The following is a 26,841-nucleotide window of genomic DNA, read 5'->3' on the forward strand; positions in this document are numbered from 1 at the left end:
GATTTCACTGCGCATTAACTTTAGACACTCAGCATTTGTTTTATGTTTTCTTAAAGTCAACAAATCCCATGAAAAGACCAAAACCAGCACGGAAGTTATCCCATAACCCTGATTCCCAAAACGCTGGGACGCTTCAGTAAAAGCAGAATGAGTCAGCCGCAGACGAACCGGCTGTGGCCTCATTAAAAATCTAACAGCTCACGTTTCCTCTGTTGATGTTGATGATGAGCTGCACGATCGTTAGCAAACAAGCAGTTTACCAACAACGGTTTCACAAAGTGTCTCTGAGTCCATGTGTTAATCTCCTTCATCCAATCATGTGTTCACAGTCACTCCATCCTCACTCGTGAACGACTGAGCCTTTCCAGGACGCCTCTTTCATACCCAATCATGATACTATCACCTGCAACCAAATTGAATTTCAGCCACTTGGGGGCGTCACAACAACCCTATGAAGTGTTAATGGGGGACTTGTTAGCAGACATTTGTCTATTTAAATGTCCAGCATTTCATCAGCATCGATTACATTCAAACACTTTGTTTTAGTGTCTTTTGGTCTCCACCAGCTAACCGCTAACTTCGTCTGTGTGCTATCCAGGCAGCAAACAGCCAGGCCTGCAGATTTTCTGCTAAAAGCAGCTGATCGTTGCTGCTGGAAACTAATGATTAACATCTCAGAAGGTGTTGGAGGACAGACTAACTCATTGCTGGTTTTCATTTCATGGGGTTTGTTGAGAATGAGAACGTACAATAACGGCAGCCCTGCAGCGTCCTTTGCTGCGGCTCATCATGACGCATCACGTGAAAACAGCTGCTGGACTTACTGAGCAGGAGTCCTCCACCACTGTGTATCTGAAGCGGTTGTTTCCCTCTGCTTTGAGTTCCAGGTCGTTGGAGCCCTTGAGGATCACAGCTTTCTTGAGGTTGCCGTTCTTCTCGTCCTTGTAGCCCACAGAGTTCTTACAGTTGTAGGTGATGGTCTGAGATGCCTCCTTGGACAGCAGGCGGATGAAAGTCATCTGAACTGTGACGGAGTTTGCCGGCTGATCTTTGTTGCCGTAAGCAAACTAGAGAAACAAACGAAGCGATCAGCTCAGAGCCTCACAAAGCTCCACTGAAAATACATCTGCTTTCTCTGCACACTCAGTCTGTATCTGTGGTGGTGTTTCTGGATCATAATGTCCACCACAGTCTTTTTCTATCCTTAAAAACCTCCTCCTTCACCCTCTCTCCCATCATTAAAAATGTAGCAGCTCACATGTGTTCCTCTGTTGATGTCAGCTCCGAACCACACAGGTTTGTTCCTGGAAGAGCTCCACCACACTTTACGAGGTATGCTGGACGGGTTGGCAGAGATGCAGGTCTCTCCGGTGTCCATGTTGCAGTGCACTTTGATGGCGTCCTCCACACTGCCTTGGTTTGGATCCACCCAGTACTCCCCTGCACAAGAAAACCATCAGGATGTGAGTTATTCTACCATCGCTACGACTGCAACGGCAGAATAAATCAGACGGGGTTCCGAGGTGCCGTGCCCCGGCTGCATTTCTACATTCATTTATTTACATTTAAGTTGACAGAGATAAAGAAATTCAGACTGAACACATGCAAGACGCTTTCTGCCTCTTGCAGCAGTGAAATCCTCCTCACTGACACTCACCGCTCTTCTTCATGGGGTAGCATCTCTTCAGGTCGTCGCAGGTCCTGGCAGGATGTTTCCTGCTGCCGTCGGGGCTCTTCATGCTGTCGATCTGGCTGCTGAGGGCCTTCAGGGTGGCCAGGACACCGGGGTCCACTGGCACTATGGTGGAGGAGTTGCTGTTGGGCAGAGCCTCGTCCTCACTGAACTCAGGAGGAGGAGGAGGGCCGGAGTCGTAATCCTGAGGGCCGCCAAAGAGGTCATCCATGGCAGCCATGGGACGTCCTGGGGGACCAGGGGGGCCTGCGGGTCCAGGCTCTCCTGGAGGGCCCTGTTGATTTAGGAATAGTGGGTAACCTGCAATCTTCTGATCAGCTCAAATCACAAAAAGTAAGAACTTCCTTGTTGTATAATGAGACATACCTCTGGTCCAATTTCTCCGCTGAGTCCACGAGTTCCAGGAGGTCCCATCGGTCCCGGCTGTCCGACGTATCCTTCCTTTCCAGAAGGCCCAACAGGTCCAGGAGGCCCCTGAATCACAAGCCAGGACAGACGGTTAGTTTTTAGACTCAAAATGAAGAGTTTGATTCCAAATTGAATGCTGTTTTCTGCCTGAAACAAATGGAACTGTAGCACTCACCCTCGGCCCGCTCGGTCCAAAGATTCCTGGAGCTCCCTGCTCACCTGTTGTACCCTAAAAGCAACAAAATTCATTAGTCTCTTTAAATGAATAACTTACCCAGGATGCACAGGTGACGTGTAGGAGACCATTTCCCCAAACAACACAGTCTGAGATCACAGCGTTTTTTGTCCATTCAGATATTAATTTAGAAGCAAAAGGTGGTGACACAAACACCTGTCTCTTTACAGAAAATGTCTTTAACGATCCAGAAACCATCAATGGTGAAGCGAATCTGAGCGGTGGAGTAAAGCCGCGTCCATAGAGTGGGTTTGGATTATCAGGCTCCTCTTTAACTTACTGGAGGTCCAGGAAGACCCTGCAAACCAGTGAAGCCTCGATGTCCCTTCTGGCCTCTCTCTCCATGATCGCCCAGGTCACCCTTATCTCCCCTCGGTCCTTGGGGTCCCTGAATTGGAAAGATTTTACACATGAAATGGGTTTACAGCGTGGTTCTGGGCTTAAATCAGCTGCATTTTGGCTTTGTCAGTGTGCTGTGTTCTCAGTTGGAGACTCACCACTAATCCTCTCTTTCCAGCTGAGCCAGGTGGACCAACAGGTCCTCTTGAGCCCTGAAAATAGGTCACATCGTTAGAGGGCCCTCAGGGAACAAAGACCTCTGCCAGCACTGAAAAACTCTGCAGCTCCTTGTTGCACCCGAACGCATCATAGCTGTCATTTAATATTAACTTCATTCACGCTCCAACACGCCCTCTGGGTTCGAAGCAAATTGTGTTCTGACAGACGACACACACACACGACACACTTCCTGGAGAAACAAAGATTGGAAAAGTCCACTTACAGCATCGCCTCTCCTTCCAGCACCACCCGGAGCACCGACAGGACCTGGAGGGCCAGGAAGTCCCTGAGGACCAACCAAACCCTCTGGACCGGGATCTCCTCGGTCTCCCTGGAAAAGTAACACCTGTCAGTCACCTGCACAATGTAAAACAACACACAAGTCACATTTTCATTTTCCTTGTCTTACCCTTTGTCCAAGAACGCCGTCTTTGCCGGGGGGTCCATCAGATCCTGCAGGGCCCTGCGGACCAGACAGAACAGATTAGGACAGCTGTGGACAGAGGGAGACACGTGGGTGACATTATCATCTAAGAATGTGTGCTCACATCAGGACCAGGATCACCGCGAGGTCCGTTAGCACCAGGAACACCGACGGGACCTGGAGGTCCTTTGTCTCCAGGCTGTCCTGCGGGTCCCAGTTTTCCTGGTGGACCCTAAAAAAAAAAAAAAAAGAAAGAGGCAACTCACAATGCAGCACTAACAGGACCACAACACACACTCAGTCAAACCTCTGATCACAGCAGAAGTTTGATGCGATCGTGCTCAAACTCTCATCAATCAGGACTTTAATGATACGGACCGCAGGGCCTGGAAGTCCGGGCATCCCTCGCTCTCCTCTCTGACCAGGAAGACCCACAATGCCTCTCTGTCCTGTAGTTCCAGCTGGGCCTGGAGGACCATCAGGACCCTGAAGCCGACAGCAGCACACACATCATTCAGATGGAGGAAATTTCTGATGTGACATGATCGACAAGGCTAGAAATGTAATTGGTGGTTTAAGTGTAAATTAATAAGTTTACCGTGGGTCCGTCCTCTCCAGAGTCCCCTTTGTCTCCTGGGCTGCCAGGAGGTCCTGCTGGTCCTCGCTCTCCTTGTTTTCCAGGGGGTCCATGGTCTCCACGAAGACCACCAGGACCCTCTTTCCCAGGAGGGCCAAGAGGTCCGGGTTCTCCAACTGGACCCTGGCAGGAATGGAAGCGGTCATGAGAGGCTGCATGTAGCATCACGGTCTCAGCATGCTTCAAATGAACTGTCCTACCACACAATCAGCTTTTATTCATAGAGAACTTCTCAAAATCCAGGTCAGAGCAGCTAAATATACCATAACAGGATCATCAGGAGAATAAACCGCAATATAATTCTATACATATACACAATATACACTTACAGTTGGGCCTGGTGGGCCGACTCTTCCTGCAGATCCAGGGAAACCAGTGGGACCCTGGAAGCAGAACACAAAGTCCTCAGATTCTGCTTAACAAGTTTTATACCAGAAAGCAATAAAACATGAGAGAATCCAGTGTTTGAAGTTAATGTTCAAACACATCAGGAGTGAACTGAATCATTTCAGCTCAGTCTGACTTCACCTTCTCACATATCTCATGAATCAAGGAGCCGTCTTACCGGTGCGCCCTGTGTTCCTCTTCCGCCTTTCAGTCCGGCAACACCAATCGGTCCCTGCAACAACAAAACGTCATTAGAAAAACATTCATCTGCAGCACATTTGAAGCTAACCTCTCTGAAATGTAAATAGCCTGCATGAAAAGCCTCAGAGCGACTACGTGTAAACACATTTCTCAAAAGCATCTTTACGAGTGCAACGCACAGGAGGTCCGTGAGCGCCAGCCAAGCCTTGGGGTCCTGGGGATCCAGCATCTCCTTTCTGGCCTGGTTCTCCAACTTCTCCCTTGACTCCAGGCTGGCCGTCAGGACCCTGTAAAATGTTGGTAATAATAATGAATGAGTTGAATCTGTCATCACTTTCATGTCACCTGCTGTAGCATCATGGAGCCGTCAATCGTTGTTAGGAAGTAAAATACAGCAATGTGACAACGAATGGTGACTTACAGGTGGTCCGGCAAATCCAACGGCACCAATGGGGCCAGGGTCACCTCTTGATCCCTGTCACAGGAGAAAAGCCTTATATTGAAGTCCTGATAATCAGAATCCATTCTGTATCACTAACACAAACTGAACAGGTCTACTCACTGGCATTCCTCTGGATCCTGGGGGTCCATGTGGTCCTTTGGGTCCAGGTTCTCCCTGTAAAGACGCCACACGTTCATCAAGCCTCTGCTGTCCCACTACTCCAGTATTAACTTGTTTGCAAAGGAAATGCAAGCTAAAGACTGAGCTTAGCAAGCTGGAAGATGCTATCAGACGCAGCTGAGCAAATAAGAAGCAGAGGAGTGAACAGCATCCTGATCCGACGCTGCCCCAAAACACAACTCCGTAAGAAAGAAAAGAAGGACTCTACCTTCTCACCACTGGGACCTGCAGGTCCTAGCGGGCCAACAGGACCTGGGGCTCCCTGTTGACAGAAATAAAATCTGATTGAGACCTCGGCTCATCACTAAGCCGTAACTGTTGAGTCAGCGCCCACATTTCCCTGAACAAGCTGCAACAAGTCTGAAATTTGCACTCAAACATCGGCAGTTTTTTTCCTTTGGTCCTAAAAGTGTCAGCTAAACTCTCTTGTTCGTGGTTTCGTGACAGGATGTGTTTGCGGTTGGTGAGAGATACTTTACTTACTCTTGCTCCATCATTTCCAGGTGTACCTTCTGATCCTTTCTCACCAATTGTGCCCTGTACACAAAAGAGCAGAAAAGGTGTTGTGTAGTGACATGCAGGTCAAAGCTGACTCAACACGTCCCGTCTGAGACTCCTGCAGCACATTTCCTCCAGGACTAACTGATGAGGATTTTTCCAACCTCAGAAATCAGCCCATTCTAATATTTTTATGTGTAAGCATTTATAGCATTGAAAAGAAGATAATGAACTTACTCTGTCACCTTTGGGCCCAGGGGGGCCAGAGATGCCCCTCTCTCCTGGCATCCCCTGAAGACCTGGAGGACCCACATCACCAAGGGCACCAGGGGGACCAGGACTGCCCTTCAGTGACAAACACAAAGGTTAGCAGGCGCGTTGCTAACAAATATAACATCATACAGTGCAAACACAATCGTCACTGGGTCGTATAGTTTGCTAATATCTCTTCATGGCCTCAAACACACATCCAGCTCATGTCTGCCAGATCTGTCTCACGGTGCTTTGATGGTTCTCCTGCTTTCACTACCACATGGTCAGAGGTAGCTGCTGTGCATGCAGGTGACGCCTCTGTTCAGTACCTTTGGTCCATCTGGGCCAGGTGCACCGGGGATACCCTTAGGTCCCTGCAGACCATTTGGACCCAGCTCTCCTCTCTCCCCAGGAATCCCACGCTCTCCCTGTGGGAATAAAAGCATCACTTTCAGGCTGATTCAGGTTTTCGATTTCACCAGCCGCTTAAAGAATCCAGCGTAGTGAAACTCACTGACCCTTGGTCCAATCTGACCCACAGCACCAAGTTCTCCTGGAATACCCTGAAAGAAACAAGCGGTGGTTTTATTTATGCTGAGTCCAAAATGTCTCAGGAGCAGCAAGAAGAAGAGTAAGTTACAAAGAGGATGTTTCAGTCCTGGGTAGTCTACACCACAGCAGCTTCTGTCACGCTCACCTGGTCGCCTGGTTTTCCAGATTCTCCAGGAGGGCCTTGATTTCCAGGCAAACCCTAACAACACAAGACAAGTTTGAACAGTGGAGCACTGCTTCAGCAAAGACTGAGGTCTAATCACCTTAAACACCACATCTCCTCTCATCTGCTCTATCAAAGCAAACCGTTACACACCTGGAATCCGTTCACACCTGGAGGTCCCTGCTCTCCTCTGTCTCCTGCGACGCCCTTTGAGAGGAAACAGAAATGTCTCAGTCATTTGTGATGGCAGGACAAAAGAAAAATTAATTAATGTGACAAAAGAGAAGTCAGACACTCACCGGTGGGCCGGGGGGGCCAGCAGGGCCGACTTCTCCGTCTTTCCCAGGAGGACCCTGAAGACAAAGTGACAGTTAACAAACCGGCCCGCTGCACATCTGTCTGGGACCAGTGCACCTGATTTCCTCAAGGTGAGTCTGGCTTTTAGGGAACTCTGAATTACCCAACAAATGACTTCTGTGGATCATTGCAGAATAAAAAAAGGAGAAATAATAGAGAAAACTACATATGGTCTGTATTCTCGCTGTGCTCATGATGGATCTATGAATCACCTGCATGCTCTGATTTTAAATCTAAGGAATCTCTGTCCATGGATGCCGTGCTGATGATAAACCACGCAGTTTTCCATTCATACACAGTACTCACTCTTTGACCTGGCACTCCTGCTGATCCTTGTTCACCCGTCTTTCCTGGGTCACCCTTTGAGTGTGAAAACAACATGTTTTGAGCGGGAGACAAACAGACTGACATGACTGACTGTTAAAGTTCGCAGCGACTCTGCAGCCTTACATTGAAGCCCTTGGGGCCTGACACTCCCATGATTCCTGCGGGCCCTCTGTTTCCTATGGACCCTGCAGGGCCGGGACGACCATCTTCACCTGGGGCACCCTTAACAAAGGAAAACCAGACTCTGTCTCAGTGTCTTACAGTCTACCACAACCTTAAAGCTAACTCCAATGTCTAACTGTGAATGTGAGTGAGCACCCTGACCTACCAGTGGTCCTGGCTTGCCCTCTGCTCCCTGGACTCCAGGAGTACCAGTAAGACCCTTTGATGAAGAGATAAAACACATAAGAAACAGAAATGTGGGGCTGGACATAAACTGAGTGAATAATGATAATGAGTAATGATATAGTGGATCAAAACTGGAATGCCAAGCTCTGCAGTGTTACCCTTGCACCTGGTAGACCAGGTTCTCCTGTACGCCCCGGGTCTCCAAGAGAACCTTTTGGCCCTGGTGGGCCGGATATTCCACGATCTCCTTGAGCACCCTTTAGAAAGAGAAGTGATGGTGAGTCTTTCAGTTTACTGACTGAAACGTTTGAATCATTGCTAGAACATACAGCAGGACACTGTTAGAGATGAAGTATACTGCACCTTAGGTCCTGGCAGCCCATCAGCACCAGGGAATCCTCGGTTACCAGGAGCTCCCTGAAAGAAAAAAAAATACTCATATTGATATTCTTATACAAAATATGGGCCACAGTTTTACGTAACCAGATGTAACAAACCACAAAAAAAACTTCTCTACTGATGCCCCAGAGAGAACCGCTGTCCTCCATCGTCTACTCTGGTTTTATTTTGTGCAGGTCGCTGCAGCCCCCGGTCTGTGGGCAGGTTAGGTCAGTTATCGGCCTGTGGCTGGAGGCCAGAGCACCAACAGACACGGGAAGAAAGGCCTCACTTTGACTGGATTCAAACCCACAACCTCCTTGCCTTGAGGTGACAGCGCTAACCATTTGCCATTTTCCATGAGTCACTATATTCCTGCATAAATGGGAGCATTTCCATGTTCGCACACTCATTTACTGACAGTGATTCATGGCGTCTCTAATTTTTTCCCCCAAAGTCATTATTTTTCTTTCTCTCGCTCGCTGAGACGACCCCAGTCTGTACAGTGCGGCTCTGTGACTGACAGAACCATGACTTACTCTCTCGCCCACGGGGCCGACGGGGCCCACAGAGCCAGGGTCTCCGCGCTGTCCTCGCTTTCCTTCTTCACCCTGAGGTCCAATCACTCCCTGGGAGCCTGGTGGACCCTATAATTGACACATAAGGTGGAAAATGCTGTGAAGCCAACATGTCTTGAATGAATGCATGAGAGATATTTCTGTGGATGAGACTGAAGCTTACAGGTTCTCCTTTGGGTCCAGCCTCTCCTTTAAATCCTGGAACACCAACATCTCCCTGTAACACAAAAAATGTGAGCCTCCTTCACATCAAGCAGCTGTCGCTGTTTATTGAGCATTAAGAAAGACAGACAGCCACAAAAAGCCAGAATCCTTAAAACTTTACCAGTTGTCCTTTGATGCCAGGCTGACCAGTGCTTCCCTGAGGTCCTGGTGGGCCTGGGGGTCCGCTATGGCCGCCTTGACCTTGTGGACCAAGGTTACCCTGTGAGGAGTCAAAGAGTCGGTTACCCTGCGACCTTCATGTGTCCTAGAAGAAGTGAACCAGTTGTCGCTGTACGTACCACTGGTCCTTTGGTACCTGGACCACCATCTGTGCCCATGGGTCCCTTTGAACACAAGGTTTCTCCCGTTAGACCAGCAAAGCAGTGCACCGAGGAGCATGCTGACGTGTTAACCTTGATATATTCAAAGCAGCCTCATGAATGTGATGTGTAAGTAAAGAAATTAACCCTGAGGCCAACTGGTCCAGCTCTGCCCAGGTGACCGGTCTCTCCTCTCTGTCCCTGTGGGCCCTCTGGACCCCGGACTCCTGTGGGGCCGGGTTGTCCCTGTGGAGGAAATATATGGAAATGTGACCCTGATACAATCATTAACTGTGTCAAATGATTGATTAGATGATGGGAAATGATCACGCTTCCATTAAAAGAGCTTATCGATGTGAGCGCACAGCTGGAGGAGGACTGGCCTCTGGGTTGGTGTCTTACTCTACCTTCATTCCTGGGGTTCCTGGATATCCAGGTGGGCCACTGAGACCCAAAGGACCCTGTTAAACCAACAACAATTAGAAAGAAGCACCTGAAATGTTCAAAATAAATATTTTGAAGGAAGTACACACAGTTTAAGCTGCACTCAAATCCACCTTTGTAATTGTCTGTGCTGAGCTGTGTGAGCTGAATGCGGACTCACCATTGGACCGGATTTTCCGAGGTTACCGGGTGAGCCACGTTTGCCCTAAAAGAAACAAACTAAATCAATTTAACACATAAATCACAGTTGAACACCGACATCAGGCACTTTTTGACACTGAAAAAACAAACAACACACCTATCAGTAAGATACACGCTGTCACCTTTAAGAGCTGCGACAGAGAAAAACATTATGGTGGAAGCAGATGTTTCTGAGTGATATTATCCTTACTGGTACACCGCCGGGTCCAGAGCGTCCCCTCTCCCCTGGCATCCCAGCAGGACCCTGTTACACAGGCAGTGATAAATACAGTGATACAGCTGTCCTCCGTTCAATGCAAAGGTTTTATTTACAGCAGACTGCCGGACATATCGTTCAGGATAAGAGCAGGCAGCAGGAGTGTGTGTTCTGCCGTCCACACACACTCATCAGCATAATGAACTGTGTGATCTGTATGGGCTGGGAGGTACGAGTGTCACTGGCTCTGCTGAGACCTTCAAAACAAAAGCATTAGAGGCTAAGATTTTGAGAAGATACCTTACCATGGGACCAGGTGCTCCCATTGGACCAGGGGGGCCTGTAGCGCCCTAGAAAACCAGAGAAAAAGCTCTTGATTGGTTGTAGCACTGCTACATGTCTACGTGTGCTTTACAGGCCTTTTCGAACAAACAGAAGATGTAAAAAGCTCCTTTAATTTGACTTCATTCATACCTTGGATCCAACAGCTCCAGTTTCACCTTTTTGTCCGAGTGGTCCACTGTGGCCCTGTTCACAAAGACAGGAAGCAAACCAGTTAAAGTCCGTTCATCGTGTCTTTAGGAAGCATGAAGAAAAGGAGCAACAGAAGGAAAATGGCAACATGAGGTCGATTCACAAGCTGAAGTTTTCTAAAGTAACTGTGGTCCAACAGATAAGAGGAGAACAACAACCACACGTCCATAAACTCACCCTGTGACCCTTCAGTCCAGGAGGCCCTGGTGTACCTGGAAATCCTCTGGATCCCTGAAATATGTGACGTTGAACACCACCGTCAGTTATACGTGAAGGTTTACATCAGCACACATCATGAGCTCTCATCCCATGTGATCTGAATGAAAGACTGTGATGGAGGTCCAGAAACTCACTGCTGATCCGGGGAATCCGACTTCTCCACTATTTCCTGGTTTGCCTGATTCTCCCTGCGTGAAGACATTTATGTTTCAAACTTATCTGACGGCAGAAAGTTTAGCAGTGAGAGTTAAAGAAATGCCAGCACAACACTCGTTTTCTCTCGAGAAGGAGCCTCTAATCACATGCTGAGGTGAAGCGCTGGAGTCTGCTAGAGGCTTTTCACTAAATGTGTTGTTTTTACTTATCAAGATGTTTGCAAACAGACACGCGTTGTTAGCTTCGTGTAGGACGCCTGGGCTTTCATTATGCCGTTTTTCACGGCGCTGCCGGTGACATGCAGCCATTTGTTTTGTCTTTGCTAACAAATGAAAGGAAAGCAAAGAAAAATGCTACAAAACATGTTTTGTGGATTAAAGGGAGACTCAACAAAACGAAGTGTGTGCAGGTTAGCAGGCGTCCCGTCTGCCTCCTTCTAATCATCAAGCATCTGCAGGATCTTCTGCTTCACAGCATGATGAACGAGTCACTCGTGATTAAAGAACAAAGCTGCTGATTACAGCCTGAATATGTGGAATTACAGTCAGTGTTAAAGAAGCAGAAGAGTGAATGCTGGTGTCACTTTAAAGCTGGTTTCAGCGAGACAAAGCGTCCCAGAGCCGACTTACATCTTCACCTGGTTTCCCCGCAGGGCCCTCGGGCCCCCTTTGCCCGGGCGAACCCTGAAAGACACAGATTGTAAACATCCAATCAAAAACCATCTTTCCAAAAATGCATCCACTGTCATGCAAATCCTGAGCTAAAGCAGGCCGAGCGCTCTGACCACACGCACAAACTGGACAGAAAAATGATGTCATACCATGTGCCCTGGATCGCCGACATCTCCGGGAGGTCCTTGTGGTCCAGACTGACCCTTAGAGGGGTGAGGAAAAAAGACAGAACATTGAGGAACATAGAATAAATGAAGCAGTCTCAGTGTCAGCCGAAGCTCGTTGAAGACGCTGTGGACTTACAGGTGAGCCGTTGGGCCCAGGTGGTCCTCTTGTTCCAGACTCTCCCTGAAAGAAACGAGAGGATGAACAGAATTCACTTAAATCCACATAAAAGGTCAGAAATAATGAAACTTGCTGCCTGGAGTCAGAGGAACAACAGAGGGAGGAAGTGAACTGATTCATAGTACGGATTCATTTTTAATGGAGAGACTCTGAATCCAAGATGTCTGCCAAAGCACCAAAACATCCCCTCCAGTGTTGTTACTGTGCTGACCAGAATACAAGCAAAGGCTGTGACAGTCTGTTTCAGTAAACATCAGAGAAGTCATCAAAACGCTTCCCACGTCCAGCTGTTTGTTAAGAACAATCGAAGTAAAAGCAGATTCTTCATCCCTCGTGTTCACTCCTGTGATGGAGCGAGAGGCACGGGCGGGTTTCTACAGCCTGCCAGTGCGCTGTATTTAATGTATTTTCTAATTAAAACAAGAGTGAGCTCATCCTGATCTGAAGTCAGCAGCTGACAAAGCTGCAAAGCTAAAAACAAGATGGTTTATGTACATCGAGGAGCTGAGCAATAAAGCAAAGCTGATGTTCAGTTTTTAAAAAATGAGCTTTTTAATCAGTGCAAACGGAAATTTACGCTTTTGGTTTTTTAAAGAATCCTGCACCTTAAATAACACCATTCAGACAATGCATTGACTTGCAGTGGTCTCCTGTAGGTTTACGTGAAACCAGAGCAAAACTGCACAGTCCTGCTCCTGACTGTCCTCAGCTACAGGCAGAAAATGCTAAACGTTATGCTAACGGCCTCTTACCCTGCTGCCGCTCAACATGCCTTGAGGTCCTGATTTTCCGTCAAAGCCTGCAGCCATCTGGGATCCCAGGCCCTGCAGGTGAAGCACACGCCCTCTGTGTTTAATCGGCTTGTATTTGCCCTTCATCAGCGTGGCAAATAGGCAAGAACGAAAAGCAAATCTGGATGCAAATGATGCGCAAAGGAACGTTAATTTAAAGTGCATCAGCACAGGTGCATGAGAGCTTTTCAAGGTGAGACGTTATTACTGATCTTCTACACATGCATGCAGGTGAACGTGTGTGTGTGTGTGTGCAGCTTGTGACGGTGCTCCGAGCACAACTCACTCCTGGGTGCGATGGATGTCCTGGAGGTCCTGGCTCACCGGGCTGACCCGGTACACCGGGCTCTCCATCATAACCTGCAGATCCCCGCTGTCCCTATAGAGTCAAGAGAGATGACTGAATGGTTTGAAAAGCATTTTCTAAGTTCGTCAGTGTGGCATTGACTCATTATTCTGTGGCTGTGAAAACACTTGGTGTGAAACACTTTTTATTGGCTTTTCACAGCCTGAGAAACAGATTGATCAGCCTCTGTGGAGAAAACACTCCGCTCTGCCAACGCGTCAAGCCGAAGCCGTCACTCCCTTTCAGTACAAATGACGCGGCTCCATTTCTGTTTGTTTATGAAGCATTAGCTGTAAAGTGCAGTAGGAAAGCTGTTGGATATTTAGTAATAAATCAGCGTTGAAATGCTGCCCTCGACTGGATTGTGACTCCACCAAGACGAGCACATTCATTCATCAACCTGCTCGTTTTTGCTAGCAGAGCACAGTATACATCAACGTGCCACATTACATTTTACTTTGACTCTCTGTCTCTCGCCCTTGAACAGGAAAAACAGATGTTCACTGCATATGCATACATATATATGCTGCAGTATTTCTTTGATTTTGTCCACTTTGGCTGGTTTGACAGGACAGGGAGTCACTCTCACGACCCCAGCAAGAAAAAAGTCGCTAAAGAGCAAAGAGTGAGCTTCCAATGATTTATGCAGACCTGATGATATTTAGAAAACCAATTATTTATTCAGAATATATAAAAACAGCCCTCAATATGTCTGAATAATGAAGCCAGAAGGCTGAGAGCCCACAGCACTGCTGCTGAATTCAAACACAATATGACATTTGAATTCATCGTTGACTTTTCTAACGTCTGACTCTTGTCACTGTGTGAACGCTCTCCTTTAATCTCATGTTATAAAGTTGTGTTTTCGTCTGTGGATGTGACATACAGGCCTTCCTTTGTTTCCGCGAGGTCCTCTGTCTCCTGGAGAGCCGGGAGGTCCCTGTAGTGATGAAGAAAATGAAGCAATAAAAATGTGAGAGCGATGATATTGCGATCGCACAGACGCGTCAGAGGGGTGCTTAAAAAGTCAGAGCGAGCCAGAGGAGAAGCCCGCTCTGCTGAGGTCCTTTTAAGGTGAGCTGATGCAGGAGGTAACTGTCCTCTCATGCCATCTAGTGTCGGTTCAGGTAGCTCAACATGCACAGAAGCTTCCATGAAATTCTTTCAAGCAGGATGCTCACCATCGGTCCAGGGCGGCCTCGAATACCCGTCACCTGCAGGGTTAAACACATGGTTATTACCAGCATTTAGACTGTGCCTTTATGACTAATATTACCAGCTAGTTTAAAAGGTTTATATCCAAACACTCACAAGTGGGACATCCCCGGGTTCTCCCTTCTGACCCTGAACAAAGAGACAGACAACAAAACCTTTCAATCTCACAGTCCACAATATCAGCACACAGAATATCAGCACGTCACAAAGCTGCGGCCTACCTTGTAGATCCTGCCGCCGCCGCCGCCGCCTGCGTCGAGGAAAAAGCATAAAAGATCACATTATTTGCTCATCCTGCCATAATTCATCGTGAGTGTGTCAGGAAGCGGCTTTAACGAGATTCATTTGTCATCGTTATGCAGGTCAGTCAAGGTAAACAAAAGGCAAAGCAGTCAATTAGCACAATCAGCCCGATGTCTCAGCACGGGTCTATGATGTGCAGCAGCTTGATAATGAAAGTGATGTGTTCATTGTTTCTGACAGACAAACACATCTCACTGAGACACAGAGACCCGATACAGCTGAGACATATTCATGGTGATATCATTAATATTACGAATTCTCTACATCCCTTCATCAGTGTTAAAGACATGTGTGTGAAGCTCTCTGCTGCGCCTCCACCTACAATGTACAACAGCAAACTGAACACATTTCCAAGCACTGACACGTGTTTCCACCTCTCAGCCCGACAGATGACCACAGAAGCGGCCGCTCGCTCACCAAAGGTGCCCTGGCCGCCGCCGTTGGATGCATCGGACTGACACACGGGGCAGCACTCGCCCTCGGGGATGACCATCTTCTCGCAGTTAGTCAGCTCATCGCACTGGATTTCGTCGCACAGGACCTGACCGTTGTCACAAACGCAGATGCGGCACGGCTCTGGCTTCCAGATGTCCCTGTTAGTGTACACCTGGCCGTCCGCCGTGCAGCTCACATCGTCTCCTGGAACACACAGGTGGAGGACACACTTCATTTTTCAACTTCGTGTCAATTACATTAAAAAGCAAAGCCAGCTGATGGTCTGCGACGCTTTGCCCAACACACCTGTTCTCTATTAGCATCCTTGTCAGACATTTGGCAATTACACAGTGCAGACAAGACAGGACGAAATGTACTTTTTGTTGAAGTGTTCATACTGAGCCAGTGTCATCCAGCTGCTGTCTGTTCAGGGTGCTGTGGGCTGAGGCCTATCCCAGTAAAGCAAAGCTCGTGGGGTCAACACATTCAACCTGAAACTCTGGAGAAACCTTCAGACAGCACCTTCTCTCTCTGAGGCAACGGGAGGAATCACTAAGTCTCCACGCAGCCTGAAAGTCATTTATTCCTCCTTGGAGCATCTGCCTGAGGGCAAATAGCTGCTGAGTTACTCTCCTGTTTGATGACACTGCAGGGGGCTGTTATAGCCAGAGAAATGATGATACATTTTTAATGCGAAAAAAGCCACAATGTCAGGATTCAACAGCTGCTCTGAGAGGAAATAACGAATCCAAACAAGCGATGCTGGACAGAAATGACAATGCAGAGCTCTGCTTTCCCTCCGCTGCTCCATCAGTTTTGCAGTGTAATGTTTTCTGCACACACTGTCGGGTCTGGAAAAGCGTTTTCTCAGACATGACATCATTTCCTCCCCAGGCGGCGTCTCCAAAAATTGCCTCATGTTCAAAAAAGCAAACCTGCAGCCACCTGCGAAGCAGCTCTTTAAGGCTGACTTTACATGTTCAGTATGCCCTCCACGGATAACTCAACACAGAATAATGTGGCTCATGTCAACAGCTGCACACACAGTTACTCCACACCCGCCTGAAAATATCAGTAAATAGCTAAACTGCTCTTCTGCAGAGCTTATGGTGGTGAAATTAGATGTGAAGTAACAGCAGAAGGAGGCTCCAGGACTTTTGTGGGTTGTTGCTGTATGTTAGGACTCTGGAGGCTGAGCCCACCTCTCTCAGGTCTGCAGAGACCCTGATGCCTTCACCTGTTCCTGATATGAACAGCAGGTGGCAGCTCTGAGCTTCAGACTGCAGGTAAGTCAGGTTAGAGAGGAGAGGAGCCCCAAGTGCTGATGAAGACTCATAGGTATTAATCCACAAGAACGAGGCTGGAGTACACTATCCAAAAAGAAAAGTCAACAACAACAGCAGCAAGAATCAGGGAGAAGTGCAGCGAGACAGCATGTCCTAACATGGCTCAATCCCATATTTAGATTTGTATTAGACGAGCCTGGGATAGGAAGCAGCTGTAAATAATGCTCGGAGGTTGTTAACATTTCATCTGCGACTCAGACGAAAAGACGTGACCGCAAGAAGACAATTCTGACGAGAAGTGGACGAAGAGATCACTTAACGATGTTTGAGCAACGGTTGGAATCAGCTTTCAGACGAACACGATGGCTCGTATGAGGAACATAACTCATGATTTTCAGCAGCGCTCAGTGTGGTTTACACACTGCCTTTGGACAAATGCACAGAGAGACAAAACTAATCGCACAAAGTGAAGCACACAGAAGGCCATGACCACAGAAAGCATGATTCAGAGATGTTCTTATCTTATCTTTACACATCTAAGTGCTCAGCGCTCATATGCTCCATGTATATCACCATTAGCATAGCATGGTGTCGCTACATGGTGCACCAGTGTCACTGTTTAAGAGTAAAACAGGAAAAAGTCGGATAATAGATTTTTATCTATCATTTTGTGTCAAACTGTACCTCCAATGTGTCCATTAAAAGTTAAACTGTGTACGAAGTGAGATTATTCTGAAGGTTAGCGCTAATTACTAACTGTTACTATCTATAATGCAACATTTTTTAAAGTTAACACACATGAATATTACCTATAAAGATTTTTAACTCTGGCGCCCCCCTTTGGTCATACCAAAGAATAACACACTCGATGACCCTTTGAATTTAAGTTTACAGTCATCCCTATTTTGCCGTCTGGGCTACAAATAGGAATAATATTCGTAGATCTAACGTTCAGGGATGATATGAAGCACCGCTGCAGTTTGTAAAATCACAGGCTCAAAGGAAGCCAATGTGGAGACAAACGACGACGTGAGTGATAAATTACATCCAAACTTGCCTTAACAAGACTTCAGAAATACCTCGAATTAAAGGAAACTCGAGGCCTCTGAACAAACGCACCATGTAATCAGACACATTAACATCATTACGTCTAATCTCACAAGTATGATGAGGTGTGATTTGTGTAATACCTCAGACTTTTGTGTCTTTACGTGCTGTTTTTTGTTTTCTCTGCACTTGTTGATTTTTCCTGCCAGTTTTGTTCACTTTGCTTTATCCTCAGTCATGATAAAACACACAAATACTAGGAATGCTACAATCTACATAAATCTGCGTTATTCACTCTCGCAATAAAATATAAAAAACACTTTCATGATGCTCATAACGCTAAAGATAAGCGTTAGCATTTCAGTTCAAACTTCACGCACATCGCTGTGAAACCTATCCGAGTTAGAAAAATGTGCATACTGAATTTTAAAGCATCCTGGGATTATCTGGCTGACATTAACGCACTGTGCGCCTCAGTCACATTCAGCCACACACAGCAGAAAATGACCCTTTGACACAGAGCAGCAGTCCGACTCTAACGTCCACTCTTTATCTCCACACCAGCTTTGTTGGCTCAGGCCGTCAGCTTTTATCTGTGTATGTTTCAGACCATCAACACTCCAACCAGCAAATAAAACCCCGCAGGTACACTTTCTCAGCCTTCCTCGTTCTGTCAGCTGCAAAGTATTTCGAGACATTAAACACACACATTTCAGCGGTGACATTTCCTGCCTTTTAACAGCCAGCAACATCACACATTGAAATGAAAACCGGCGCTCCACGGAGCGAAACGCTGCCTTTCTCTTCATCTGTGGAAGCGCTTGGATCCATTTTAGTCATGAATCTTAATCTTTGGAGAACAACTCCAGCTCCTTTTTTTCCTGTTTCAAAGAACAAGGTTAGCTGCTTTCATGCTGCCTGGATTTGAAATCTTGTTAATATGTCCTCATATTGTTTCCTCAGCCTCAAACACGCTGCTACACCATTATCTCCTGCTGGCATCTCATTCAGGTAACCTTTACAGGCGCTAAACTGCGTGTAACTCGAGTCCTTTTCACTGCTGAGACATAAAAACGTCACACCAGGGACGTCTGGCCGAGCCGGCGGCCACGAAGCTGGAGAGCAATTTTTCCTGTTGGGTTTCGGGAGATTTCGAATGCTGTGAGTTGGGAGAGATTGAAATTCACTGGGAGAGAAGTGTGGTCTTTAAAAAAAAAACCCCACCGCAAGCCTGGAGGAGGAGGAGGAGGAGAGGGGACGTTCACTTTTTCCCCTCCTCTCAGCTAATTCATTGCAGGTTCCACACTTTTCCACAGACGCCGTGAAAGCAGCTTAATCGTGACAACGGTGAGAAGGCGTGCTGCCGTCCGGCGGCCACCGCTCGATCTGGATTTTCCACTAGTCAGCTCAGAGGGCAGACGGTTTCCTCTCCCGCTTTAAAACATGGAGTCTGGAGCTCTTCAACATGACTCATGTGTCTGCTGTGAACCATTTATCATTAAATACAGCTCAGCAGACATCAGCCAGATAACAAAGAAGCCCACATCCTCTGTTCAGCCGCCGCACGCCATCCAACCGCCAGGACCAACCTGGGAAACCTTCGCTCACCTCGCCAGAAATGTGATGTCGTTGGCAAGCGTGAGGAGACAGAAAACGTAGATAGTTTATGGATTTTCCTTGGCTAATGTGGAAATACTTATAGCACATTGTGTTCGGGGAGTCGAGGGGTTAGAAAATGACCTTATGGAAACAATGAGTCACATAAAGCTGGAATTCTCATTTCCTTTATGAAAGCAAAAAAAAAGTTGGGTGGGTCCAAGCACAGGCCCCACAATGATGCCCCTCACCCCCCGGGGTCTAACCCTCACAAAGACAGTGCCCGCTGGATGACAAGTTTACGAAATGCCGCTCGTGTTCTTCAAACTGACGTGCTGAATACCGTGAGGAGCGGCCTGATTCGTCGTCCAGATGCAGATGAGTTACAGCTGCTGAGGGGTGGCTCTGCAGCAGCTGCACTTTCCTGCTCTAAAACCCCTCGGTGTCACGGCCAAACATAAATCTTCCCTCTGTAAAGGACCTTTGACTCAGCCTGGGATTGGTCCACCGACGCTGTCCATAAAAGCAGCCGTTCCATAAACATCAGACAAGGCATTTGCCCCATTAGCCCAAAGCCTGAGCTGCAATGGGTCAAAAACATGTCAGCCCAGCGTTCTGCTTCAAGGTGAATCAACACCCTGCACCATCCCTCAACCTTTCTCAGATTTGAATATAAAAAAACAGGATCTGTCTGTTTGATATTGTGAAGCATAAAGGATTTGCTGTATTGTGTTGACAGAGCTTGAAATCTGTAATAACGCTCCAGTTCGAACACGCTCTTCACCTCAGCTTCCACCAACGAGGCTCAGTATCTGGAGGGAGGGCTCGGAAGTTCGGGCCAGGAAAGTTGACATGAATAAGTAGCTGGCTGATTACATGTCTAGGCTTTTCCATCAACGGGCCCCATCTCCAACGGGTCTTCCTTTAAAGAGGCAACCACAGCTATGAGCTGTTCCCATCCCCTGTTCAGCCTTGGGAGGATTGTGGTCCTGCCAAATTACACATCCCCCCTCCTCCACTTTTTATCTATTTGGCTGACTGACTCTTGGCTTTCTGCTGCCTTGGATTTGATTCATCTCTATCTCATTCGTTTTACAGTAGAGCTGGTTGTTGTCGTCTGAATCTGCATTTTAACGTAGACTCGGCTCAAATGAATCAGCCGTAAGAGGCAGAAACAGGCGTTTAAATGATGGATCAGGCATCCTTCGCTGCCATTGTCATGAGGTATCGTGACAGCTGAAAGGGCCATCCTCTGTGCTTACAGCTGGGCTGATCAAACAGGTCCCGCGTCTTCACGCCATATGGAAAACGCAGTTTACAGCCTGTGCTTGTAGTCATTATGAAGTAAATACGCTGTGGGACAGATGGCGAGCTCCATGATGAATAATTGGCTGTAATTAGAGAATCAGAAAACACAAGCTGCTGAAATGAGAATGCAAAGCCACTAAACTGCAAATGGTCCTCACTGCAAACATCAAAGGCCCAAGATTCTCACCAAGGACGGGGTCAAAGTTCAAAACCGGGGTGGTCGTTTTCTGCTCGGGCCCCAAATGAACCGAGAATAAAGCTCATGAGAGGAACTGCTGCAGAGAAGACAAAGACCCACACGCTGATTCAACACGTTCGCTGATCTGTCTGTTTTAAACTCAACTCTGTGGCTTCATGGTGGACAGAAATTGAATTTCCCCGGCGCCATCGGTGTGGGAATTCATACGTTGCTTTGGATAGAAGCGTCTCCCAGATTACTAATTGTAACTGTAGTTAGGTCTGAATGTACAGTGAAATGCCACAAAAGAAATTTACATTTAAACCAAAAAACAGATAAAAAGATGAGATGATTCATAGGACATACATCCAACAGGCTGGCCTTAAAGGTACAGCGTTCAGACTGATCGTGTGTAACTGCAGGGAGCAGCTTTTCTTTTTTTTTTTGCTTGTACCTTAATATGAAATGACCTCTGAGAGTAAAGCAAAGCTAGAAATGACTGTTTAACTGTACCAGGTGGAGCTGTTTGATTTGAAATCAAATCTTACACAGTCCTGGTAAATGGTCAAACATGTGGTTTTCATATCCTCTTAAGGCGGTTCCAGAGCACGCTGATCGAGCTAAATGACTCTCGCTGACACACTTTACTGAAGTGGACAATGTGCCGCACTGCCTGTCTACCCTTTACTATGAAATGTAGCTAGCAGACAAAACTTGCTGTATGTGCTTGCAATGAAGCTCATTAAAGTAATGCAAAAGCAGATGTGCAGGATACACAATCATTATCTGACCTCCACTGACACACTTTTTAAATGCGCTGATATCAATTTACAATTTTACATTCGGCCGTGTAAAAGCAGCTATGCAGTAAAGGAACGGGTGACGTAAAAGATTCCAGTTTACCAGAGCGGAGCGTTAACATATACAAGGGGTCAGAGCGTCCTGGTGTTTTACATCAACTGAGCACATAGCCAGATGTGGAAGAGTAAACTGTGGATTCTGTACACTGAGGAGCACAATAAGCTCCCGCTGCATGACTGAAACAGAGAAATCCAATGAAAAGCAGAGTTTCTGGCCTTCATGTTAAAAAAAAAACCAAATGGAAATGAAATATAATATCTGGACATGAAGCACAGCGACACGGTTGAAGCGCTATCGTGGCTATATGAATCTTCTCAGCACATCATCTGCATTCTTAGCTTCAGTCCGCCAACAATTTAACACATCTGTTACAAGTTATGACTGTATTCACGACCAAGTTTGAAAAAATTGCAAAATCATCATAAAATTCAATATTTTGGGGGGGAAATAAAAGCTTTCTCCATGCACTGGTCAACTTTGAAGAACTGGTGCTGGAACATGTGTCCAAGCCAAACCACCACAAAGGTTTAAGGTCAGGAAAAATATACTACTAATATACTGTGAGGTTATAACGCTTACATTATATCAATGCCAAACAAACCCCTGAATGTAATCTTATGTAATCAGTCAGTGTGGTTTCTCCTCACGAAGATCATTTCACATCAACTCCTGAGGCTTTCTGAGACCAGTCTTTCAAAATGTGCCGCCGCCATGATAAATGGAGGTGAATTAAGAGTCGCTCACAGTTTTCAAAGCACTGAAACTTTAAAAGAAGGAAGGAAACTTTGTCCGAGTTCCTCTTGATAATCCACAGACCTCAACGTCGACGGCTTTCATTGGAGCTCCTCTCTGCTGAAGAAATAGTCCCTATGAGCAGCGCTGGCGGCAGGTTCTGCAGATTATCCCGAGTGATGGGGACGCTGCTTTTGGAAATGTCGTTTTTCTGATGCACGATAACAAATCAATCTGCCATCACTTTATTGAGCTTGTGGCAGAAATCTTAGAAGCTAATCCTAACCCTAACCTCAGCATGATTTGTGAAGTGATGTGCATGACTAGACAGTTACAGGAGCAAATGGGAAAATAGGTTTTCAGTAATTGTTTTTTTAGGGGGTTAACCAACAGTTTAAAGCATTCAGATGCACCATATGCACCGTCTGCTCTGTCTGCACTGTCTGCTCCGTCTGCCCTGTCTGCACCATCTGCCCTGTCTGCCCAGCCTGCACCGTCTGCCCAGCCTGCACCGTCTGCCCTGCCTGCACCGTCTGCCCTGCCTGCCCCGTCTGCTCTGTCTGCCCTGTCTGCACCTTCTGCTCTGTCTGCCCTGCCTGCCCCGTCTGCTCTGTCTGCCCTGTCTGCCCCGTCTGCTCTGTCTGCCCTGCCTGCCCTGTCTGCACCTTCTGCTCTGTCTGCACCGTCTGCTCTGTCTGCCCTGTCTGCCCTGTCTGCACCTTCTGCTCTGTCTGCATCGTCTGCTCTGTCTGTCCTGCCTGCACCGTCTGCAGCTCCCATCAGTGCTGAAACCATCTGTTGGCCTTTGCATTAACACATCCATCTCTCCTGTGCAGTCTCATGGCTTCCTGCAGTCTGAGCAGCTTCACACTCAGCATTACGCACAGAGCTGCAGCTCAACTCACAGAAATCCCATAAACGCGACACAATGGACCATGCACGACGTTTACAGCGAGCACAGCATGGGGTCACAGCTTACGGGTAACGGAGACGTTTTACCCTCAAACATTCCTAACGATCTGAAATCTGACTTCCAACAGCCAAATGATGAAACACACATGTTCTGCCATTATCATTCGTCAAGCCGGGGAGGGTTCTCAGTTATTAGCAGCGAGGAGGAACCCCGGAGGCAACGCAGCCTTATTGCCTCCACATTTAGTCTGACCTGAGTGCTACGGCAGTTTAAGGATGCTGTATCCTCTCCTCAAACCCAAATGGCTGCCTGAGGCCGCTTCTTAAACCCCACTTTTTCTTCCGCATTAGCCTGTGTTTTCTCATATCCCCGTCAAGCTCTCCAATCTCCTTTTCTTTCCCCTTATCCCTCTCAAAGCACGCCGTCTCCTTTTGGACTTTTCCTCCACACTCCTCCTTTCTGCTCTGTTCTTTCTCTTCTCTTTTCCTGTTCGGCCTATTTTTAAGTGCTTATTCTTATCTTTCCCCCTTGCTCCTGTTATCTCCCTCATCATTAAACGCTCAGAAACCTGATGCCACCAGCACACGCAGCCTCATCTGTGCAGCCCCTCAGGAAAAGGATGTTTTCCATAAATATTTACAGTTTCGACTGGACTGCGAAGTGTGAGACCACAAGCATGACATTATTTATATTTACATCAGATTGTGAGTTTTAGCCGATCCTAAAATGACAAAACGAACATAACACTGACTGCATGATGAGCAGTTAGTACCACGACAGCACCAACACCCCTTAAACAAGCTAGTTAAGGTATGCACACATTAATTCAAGAGCACACTAACGAATCTTTGAATAATTTTAAGGTAGAAATGCCACAACAAGCAAGAAAACTGAATCACGATGCATCCAAAACACTGCTGGGAGACATGATGTGACATGATTGTATTTACAGGGATGCACTTTTACAAATGGGCTACAGTCCTGAAACTCAAGCCAATGTTATGCAGAGGCCTTTGGAAGCAGAGAGCGAATCTGTAAAGAAAACAGCGTCTGAGCAGATGTTTTAGGCCGAAAATTCCTCAAAACATCATGAGATATGCTTGATTTGGCGTCAGTCCTGTATCATCTCTGAGATGGAAACCATGACTTAATTTGAGTGAACTACATCAGCCGTTCTCATTGTTTCTCGGGCCGGAGGCATCTATGAGTACTTAGCTTGGACAGTCAACACATCAGCTATTATTCCAACAGCAGTTAAAGTCTGCTGAGCTTAACTAAAAACATGGAGGGATGACGGTCTGTCCGGGCTGCAGCGCTTCTCCACAGGCTGCTGCTGACCAGGAGCCTGAGAGAGGGTCCACACTGCGAGGCCCCTCACTGTGGTGACATCACCCAGGCTGAAGCCCCGCGGGACACACAGGATTTATCACTTTCTCTTTATTGCTAAGTGAAGCCCTTGAAGTTTACATTGGCCTGTGTTTTTTGTGAAAGCCAGAGATGGACAGAGACAGAGAGGTGATGAGGTCAGGAGGTCAGGGTTATGATGAACTTTAGCTCAACGAGGCCTGGCGCTGCATCTGAAGCACAAACAGCTACTCTGTTAGATGGTTTGTCCACCAGAGACCTTCAGCAGCGCATGTCTTGGTCACAATCCTTGTATAACAAAATTGAAGTGAAGTGTTTATGAAAGACTCTGAAATACTGATATTAGTATCTGTAAGCCATAAAACCCACGGAATTACTCTACAATAAGCAACTTGGTACACCAGAGAGATGCAGAAGTTGATCACCAATTCCTGCCAGCAGCTGTGCAGACTAAATCTACGTCAGGTGGCGTTACAGTCTCATCAGACTGTAGGGAAGGACATTTAACCGATGTCCAAAACTACAACATCTTTGCTGTAAAGAGTCAAAATGCATCTCAGCACACGATGCACACCGTCACTTGTGAGCTGAATGTTCCTGCCATCATTGTATTTGGTCAGCGGTGGATCATCATGGTCTTAATCTGATGTGCTGTGTGTAGCTGTGTTTGCACATAAATGTCCTCCAAAAACTCAACTCTGTGGTGAATAAACAGCCTCATAGACAGTCTGACATATTTCATTTGTGAAGAGACAAATCAAATCATAAAATTCCATATGACTTAATTCAATTTCATGAAGGAAATTCAATCCGAATTTAACTTAAATGTACTTATATGTGAATGCTCACACACACGCATGCACACACACACACACACACACACACACACACACACACACATACACACATACACACACACACACACACACACACACACACACACACACACACACACACACACACACACACACACACACACACACACACACACACACACACACACACACACACACACAGTGATCTCTAATGAGAGCAGTATGAGTCTAATATTCCCACCTACGTCCTTGTGACATTATGGCCAAACACCAAACTGCATGAACCTCTTTGCAGCTCTGTTTCTCAGGCGTCTTCGGCGTGTTCTTGCAGTGCCGTCGGCGCCGAGCGGAGGATTATTTCTTGGCAGATCTGCAGCAGTTTGTTTGCTGAAACTCCTCTCTTCTATCAGTAAGGGTTGCATACTTTATTCAGCATGTCATCAACAGCTGTGTGAGGCTCAGAAATGTCTTCCCGAGAGGCAGAGTCCTACCAGAGGAACAGCTACGACCGTGGCTCTCCAGAGCTAACGAATCGCCAGCTGACCTCATTTTGATAGTTACAAAAATAAAAGACCAACATGTTTAACAGCTCGCAGCGTTGGCAGCGTCTGTGCACAACACTGCCATAATTAAGTTAACTTATTATTTGAACTTATTGTGAGGGAAGGAGGCCTTTGCTCTTACAAAACATTTTGTTCTCATGTTTGTTCGAAGGCTTGACCACAAATCACACATGACAACAAGCGGAGCCCAAACACGTGCTTTTCCAGAGGAAATTCCAGTTCAATACGACTTCCTGTGCTGGAGCTGGACGAGTCTGCTGCGATTTACAGTACGAGGGGGGAGAGAACGAGATTAGAGAGAAGAATTTGGCCTTAATGACAAGCACTGAGCCGTCCTCCGGGCTTCCCTTGTTTGCCACCTCTTCCACACCACATTCTCACTCCTCTCCATCCTCTTCCTCCTCCTTCCTCCATTCCTCCCTTCCCCTTCACCCCCTCCCTTCTCCCCTAATAGATCTAAAATTAAGATGAAATGAACTTTCCTCCTCTTCCAGGCTAACCCCATGTTTAAAGTACCGGGCCACATCAGTGAAAGCTTTCGAAACAAGAGGGAGCCTGAGATTAAACACAAATCTACACCCAAAGCCTGTCGCTGGAGCTCTAATTTAGCTCAGGTAAATAAAGAGACGCGCTGCTGTCGCTGTGTAAACTGGAGGTATTTGCCGGTGTTGAACTGCTCTGGCTGATGAAGTGAAGCCTGAGCCAAAACGTCTACACACCACAGCGATTACAAGGTTACTCAGCAGGATAGTGTTTCTGCAGGAAAAACCATGCGGCTTCGCTTTAATTCTGAAGTATATTTACAGAAACACAGAGTACCAGCATTCAATGTCACTCATATGGATCATTTTAAAGCTGGCGGACTGTAAATTACCATGCCAGCGTTTGGATTTCTGCTCGTCTGGTTGAAATGTTTCTAACTTTCCACAAAGTACTGTAAACAATTAAAAGCCAGCCGCTTGACGATCCGAACGCAAACTAAACGGCCTGATGTTTAACGCTGCCGCTTTAGCCGACTCCCTTTCAGACGCCTCTCCGCAGCTGCCTCTTCTTGGCCCAGCTGGTGAAATCATCGAGGTTAAATGGTAGCCATGAGTCACAGACGACAGGCAGACATTTCCACGTCTCATTGGTCTGGCTCTGTGTGAGAGGTGTTTGTTCGGGAACACTGACTGGACA

General features: G+C 47.0%; 1 protein-coding gene across 1 annotated transcript in view; it reads right to left on the bottom strand.

Annotated features, from left to right (window-relative positions):
• col5a2a (collagen, type V, alpha 2a) overlaps window positions 1–26,841 on the bottom strand; it is a 34,427-nt gene that overhangs the window by 1,473 nt on the left and 6,113 nt on the right. The window contains exons 2-53 of the mRNA XM_070975588.1: window positions 14,980–15,202; window positions 14,482–14,500; window positions 14,357–14,389; window positions 14,227–14,259; window positions 13,932–13,985; window positions 12,986–13,078; window positions 12,661–12,732; window positions 11,867–11,911; window positions 11,713–11,766; window positions 11,522–11,575; window positions 10,871–10,924; window positions 10,695–10,748; window positions 10,458–10,511; window positions 10,289–10,333; window positions 9,978–10,031; window positions 9,747–9,791; window positions 9,550–9,603; window positions 9,290–9,388; window positions 9,122–9,166; window positions 8,944–9,042; window positions 8,782–8,835; window positions 8,580–8,687; window positions 8,026–8,079; window positions 7,821–7,919; window positions 7,643–7,696; window positions 7,438–7,536; window positions 7,294–7,347; window positions 6,930–6,983; window positions 6,784–6,837; window positions 6,613–6,666; window positions 6,434–6,478; window positions 6,245–6,343; window positions 5,901–6,008; window positions 5,649–5,702; window positions 5,374–5,427; window positions 5,106–5,159; window positions 4,965–5,018; window positions 4,723–4,830; window positions 4,521–4,574; window positions 4,285–4,338; window positions 3,917–4,078; window positions 3,697–3,804; window positions 3,443–3,550; window positions 3,304–3,357; window positions 3,118–3,225; window positions 2,834–2,887; window positions 2,617–2,724; window positions 2,277–2,330; window positions 2,060–2,167; window positions 1,658–1,967; window positions 1,259–1,440; window positions 825–1,067 (exon numbers count right to left, since the gene is read on the bottom strand). Of these exons, the coding sequence (XP_070831689.1) occupies window positions 825–1,067; window positions 1,259–1,440; window positions 1,658–1,967; window positions 2,060–2,167; window positions 2,277–2,330; window positions 2,617–2,724; window positions 2,834–2,887; window positions 3,118–3,225; window positions 3,304–3,357; window positions 3,443–3,550; window positions 3,697–3,804; window positions 3,917–4,078; window positions 4,285–4,338; window positions 4,521–4,574; window positions 4,723–4,830; window positions 4,965–5,018; window positions 5,106–5,159; window positions 5,374–5,427; window positions 5,649–5,702; window positions 5,901–6,008; window positions 6,245–6,343; window positions 6,434–6,478; window positions 6,613–6,666; window positions 6,784–6,837; window positions 6,930–6,983; window positions 7,294–7,347; window positions 7,438–7,536; window positions 7,643–7,696; window positions 7,821–7,919; window positions 8,026–8,079; window positions 8,580–8,687; window positions 8,782–8,835; window positions 8,944–9,042; window positions 9,122–9,166; window positions 9,290–9,388; window positions 9,550–9,603; window positions 9,747–9,791; window positions 9,978–10,031; window positions 10,289–10,333; window positions 10,458–10,511; window positions 10,695–10,748; window positions 10,871–10,924; window positions 11,522–11,575; window positions 11,713–11,766; window positions 11,867–11,911; window positions 12,661–12,732; window positions 12,986–13,078; window positions 13,932–13,985; window positions 14,227–14,259; window positions 14,357–14,389; window positions 14,482–14,500; window positions 14,980–15,202 (4,250 nt within the window). The remainder of the gene's footprint in view (window positions 1–824; window positions 1,068–1,258; window positions 1,441–1,657; window positions 1,968–2,059; window positions 2,168–2,276; window positions 2,331–2,616; window positions 2,725–2,833; window positions 2,888–3,117; window positions 3,226–3,303; window positions 3,358–3,442; window positions 3,551–3,696; window positions 3,805–3,916; window positions 4,079–4,284; window positions 4,339–4,520; window positions 4,575–4,722; window positions 4,831–4,964; window positions 5,019–5,105; window positions 5,160–5,373; window positions 5,428–5,648; window positions 5,703–5,900; window positions 6,009–6,244; window positions 6,344–6,433; window positions 6,479–6,612; window positions 6,667–6,783; window positions 6,838–6,929; window positions 6,984–7,293; window positions 7,348–7,437; window positions 7,537–7,642; window positions 7,697–7,820; window positions 7,920–8,025; window positions 8,080–8,579; window positions 8,688–8,781; window positions 8,836–8,943; window positions 9,043–9,121; window positions 9,167–9,289; window positions 9,389–9,549; window positions 9,604–9,746; window positions 9,792–9,977; window positions 10,032–10,288; window positions 10,334–10,457; window positions 10,512–10,694; window positions 10,749–10,870; window positions 10,925–11,521; window positions 11,576–11,712; window positions 11,767–11,866; window positions 11,912–12,660; window positions 12,733–12,985; window positions 13,079–13,931; window positions 13,986–14,226; window positions 14,260–14,356; window positions 14,390–14,481; window positions 14,501–14,979; window positions 15,203–26,841) is intronic.

The sequence above is a fragment of the Chaetodon trifascialis genome, chromosome 12 (assembly GCF_039877785.1).
Source record: "Chaetodon trifascialis isolate fChaTrf1 chromosome 12, fChaTrf1.hap1, whole genome shotgun sequence".
Lineage (NCBI taxonomy): Eukaryota > Metazoa > Chordata > Actinopteri > Chaetodontiformes > Chaetodontidae > Chaetodon > Chaetodon trifascialis.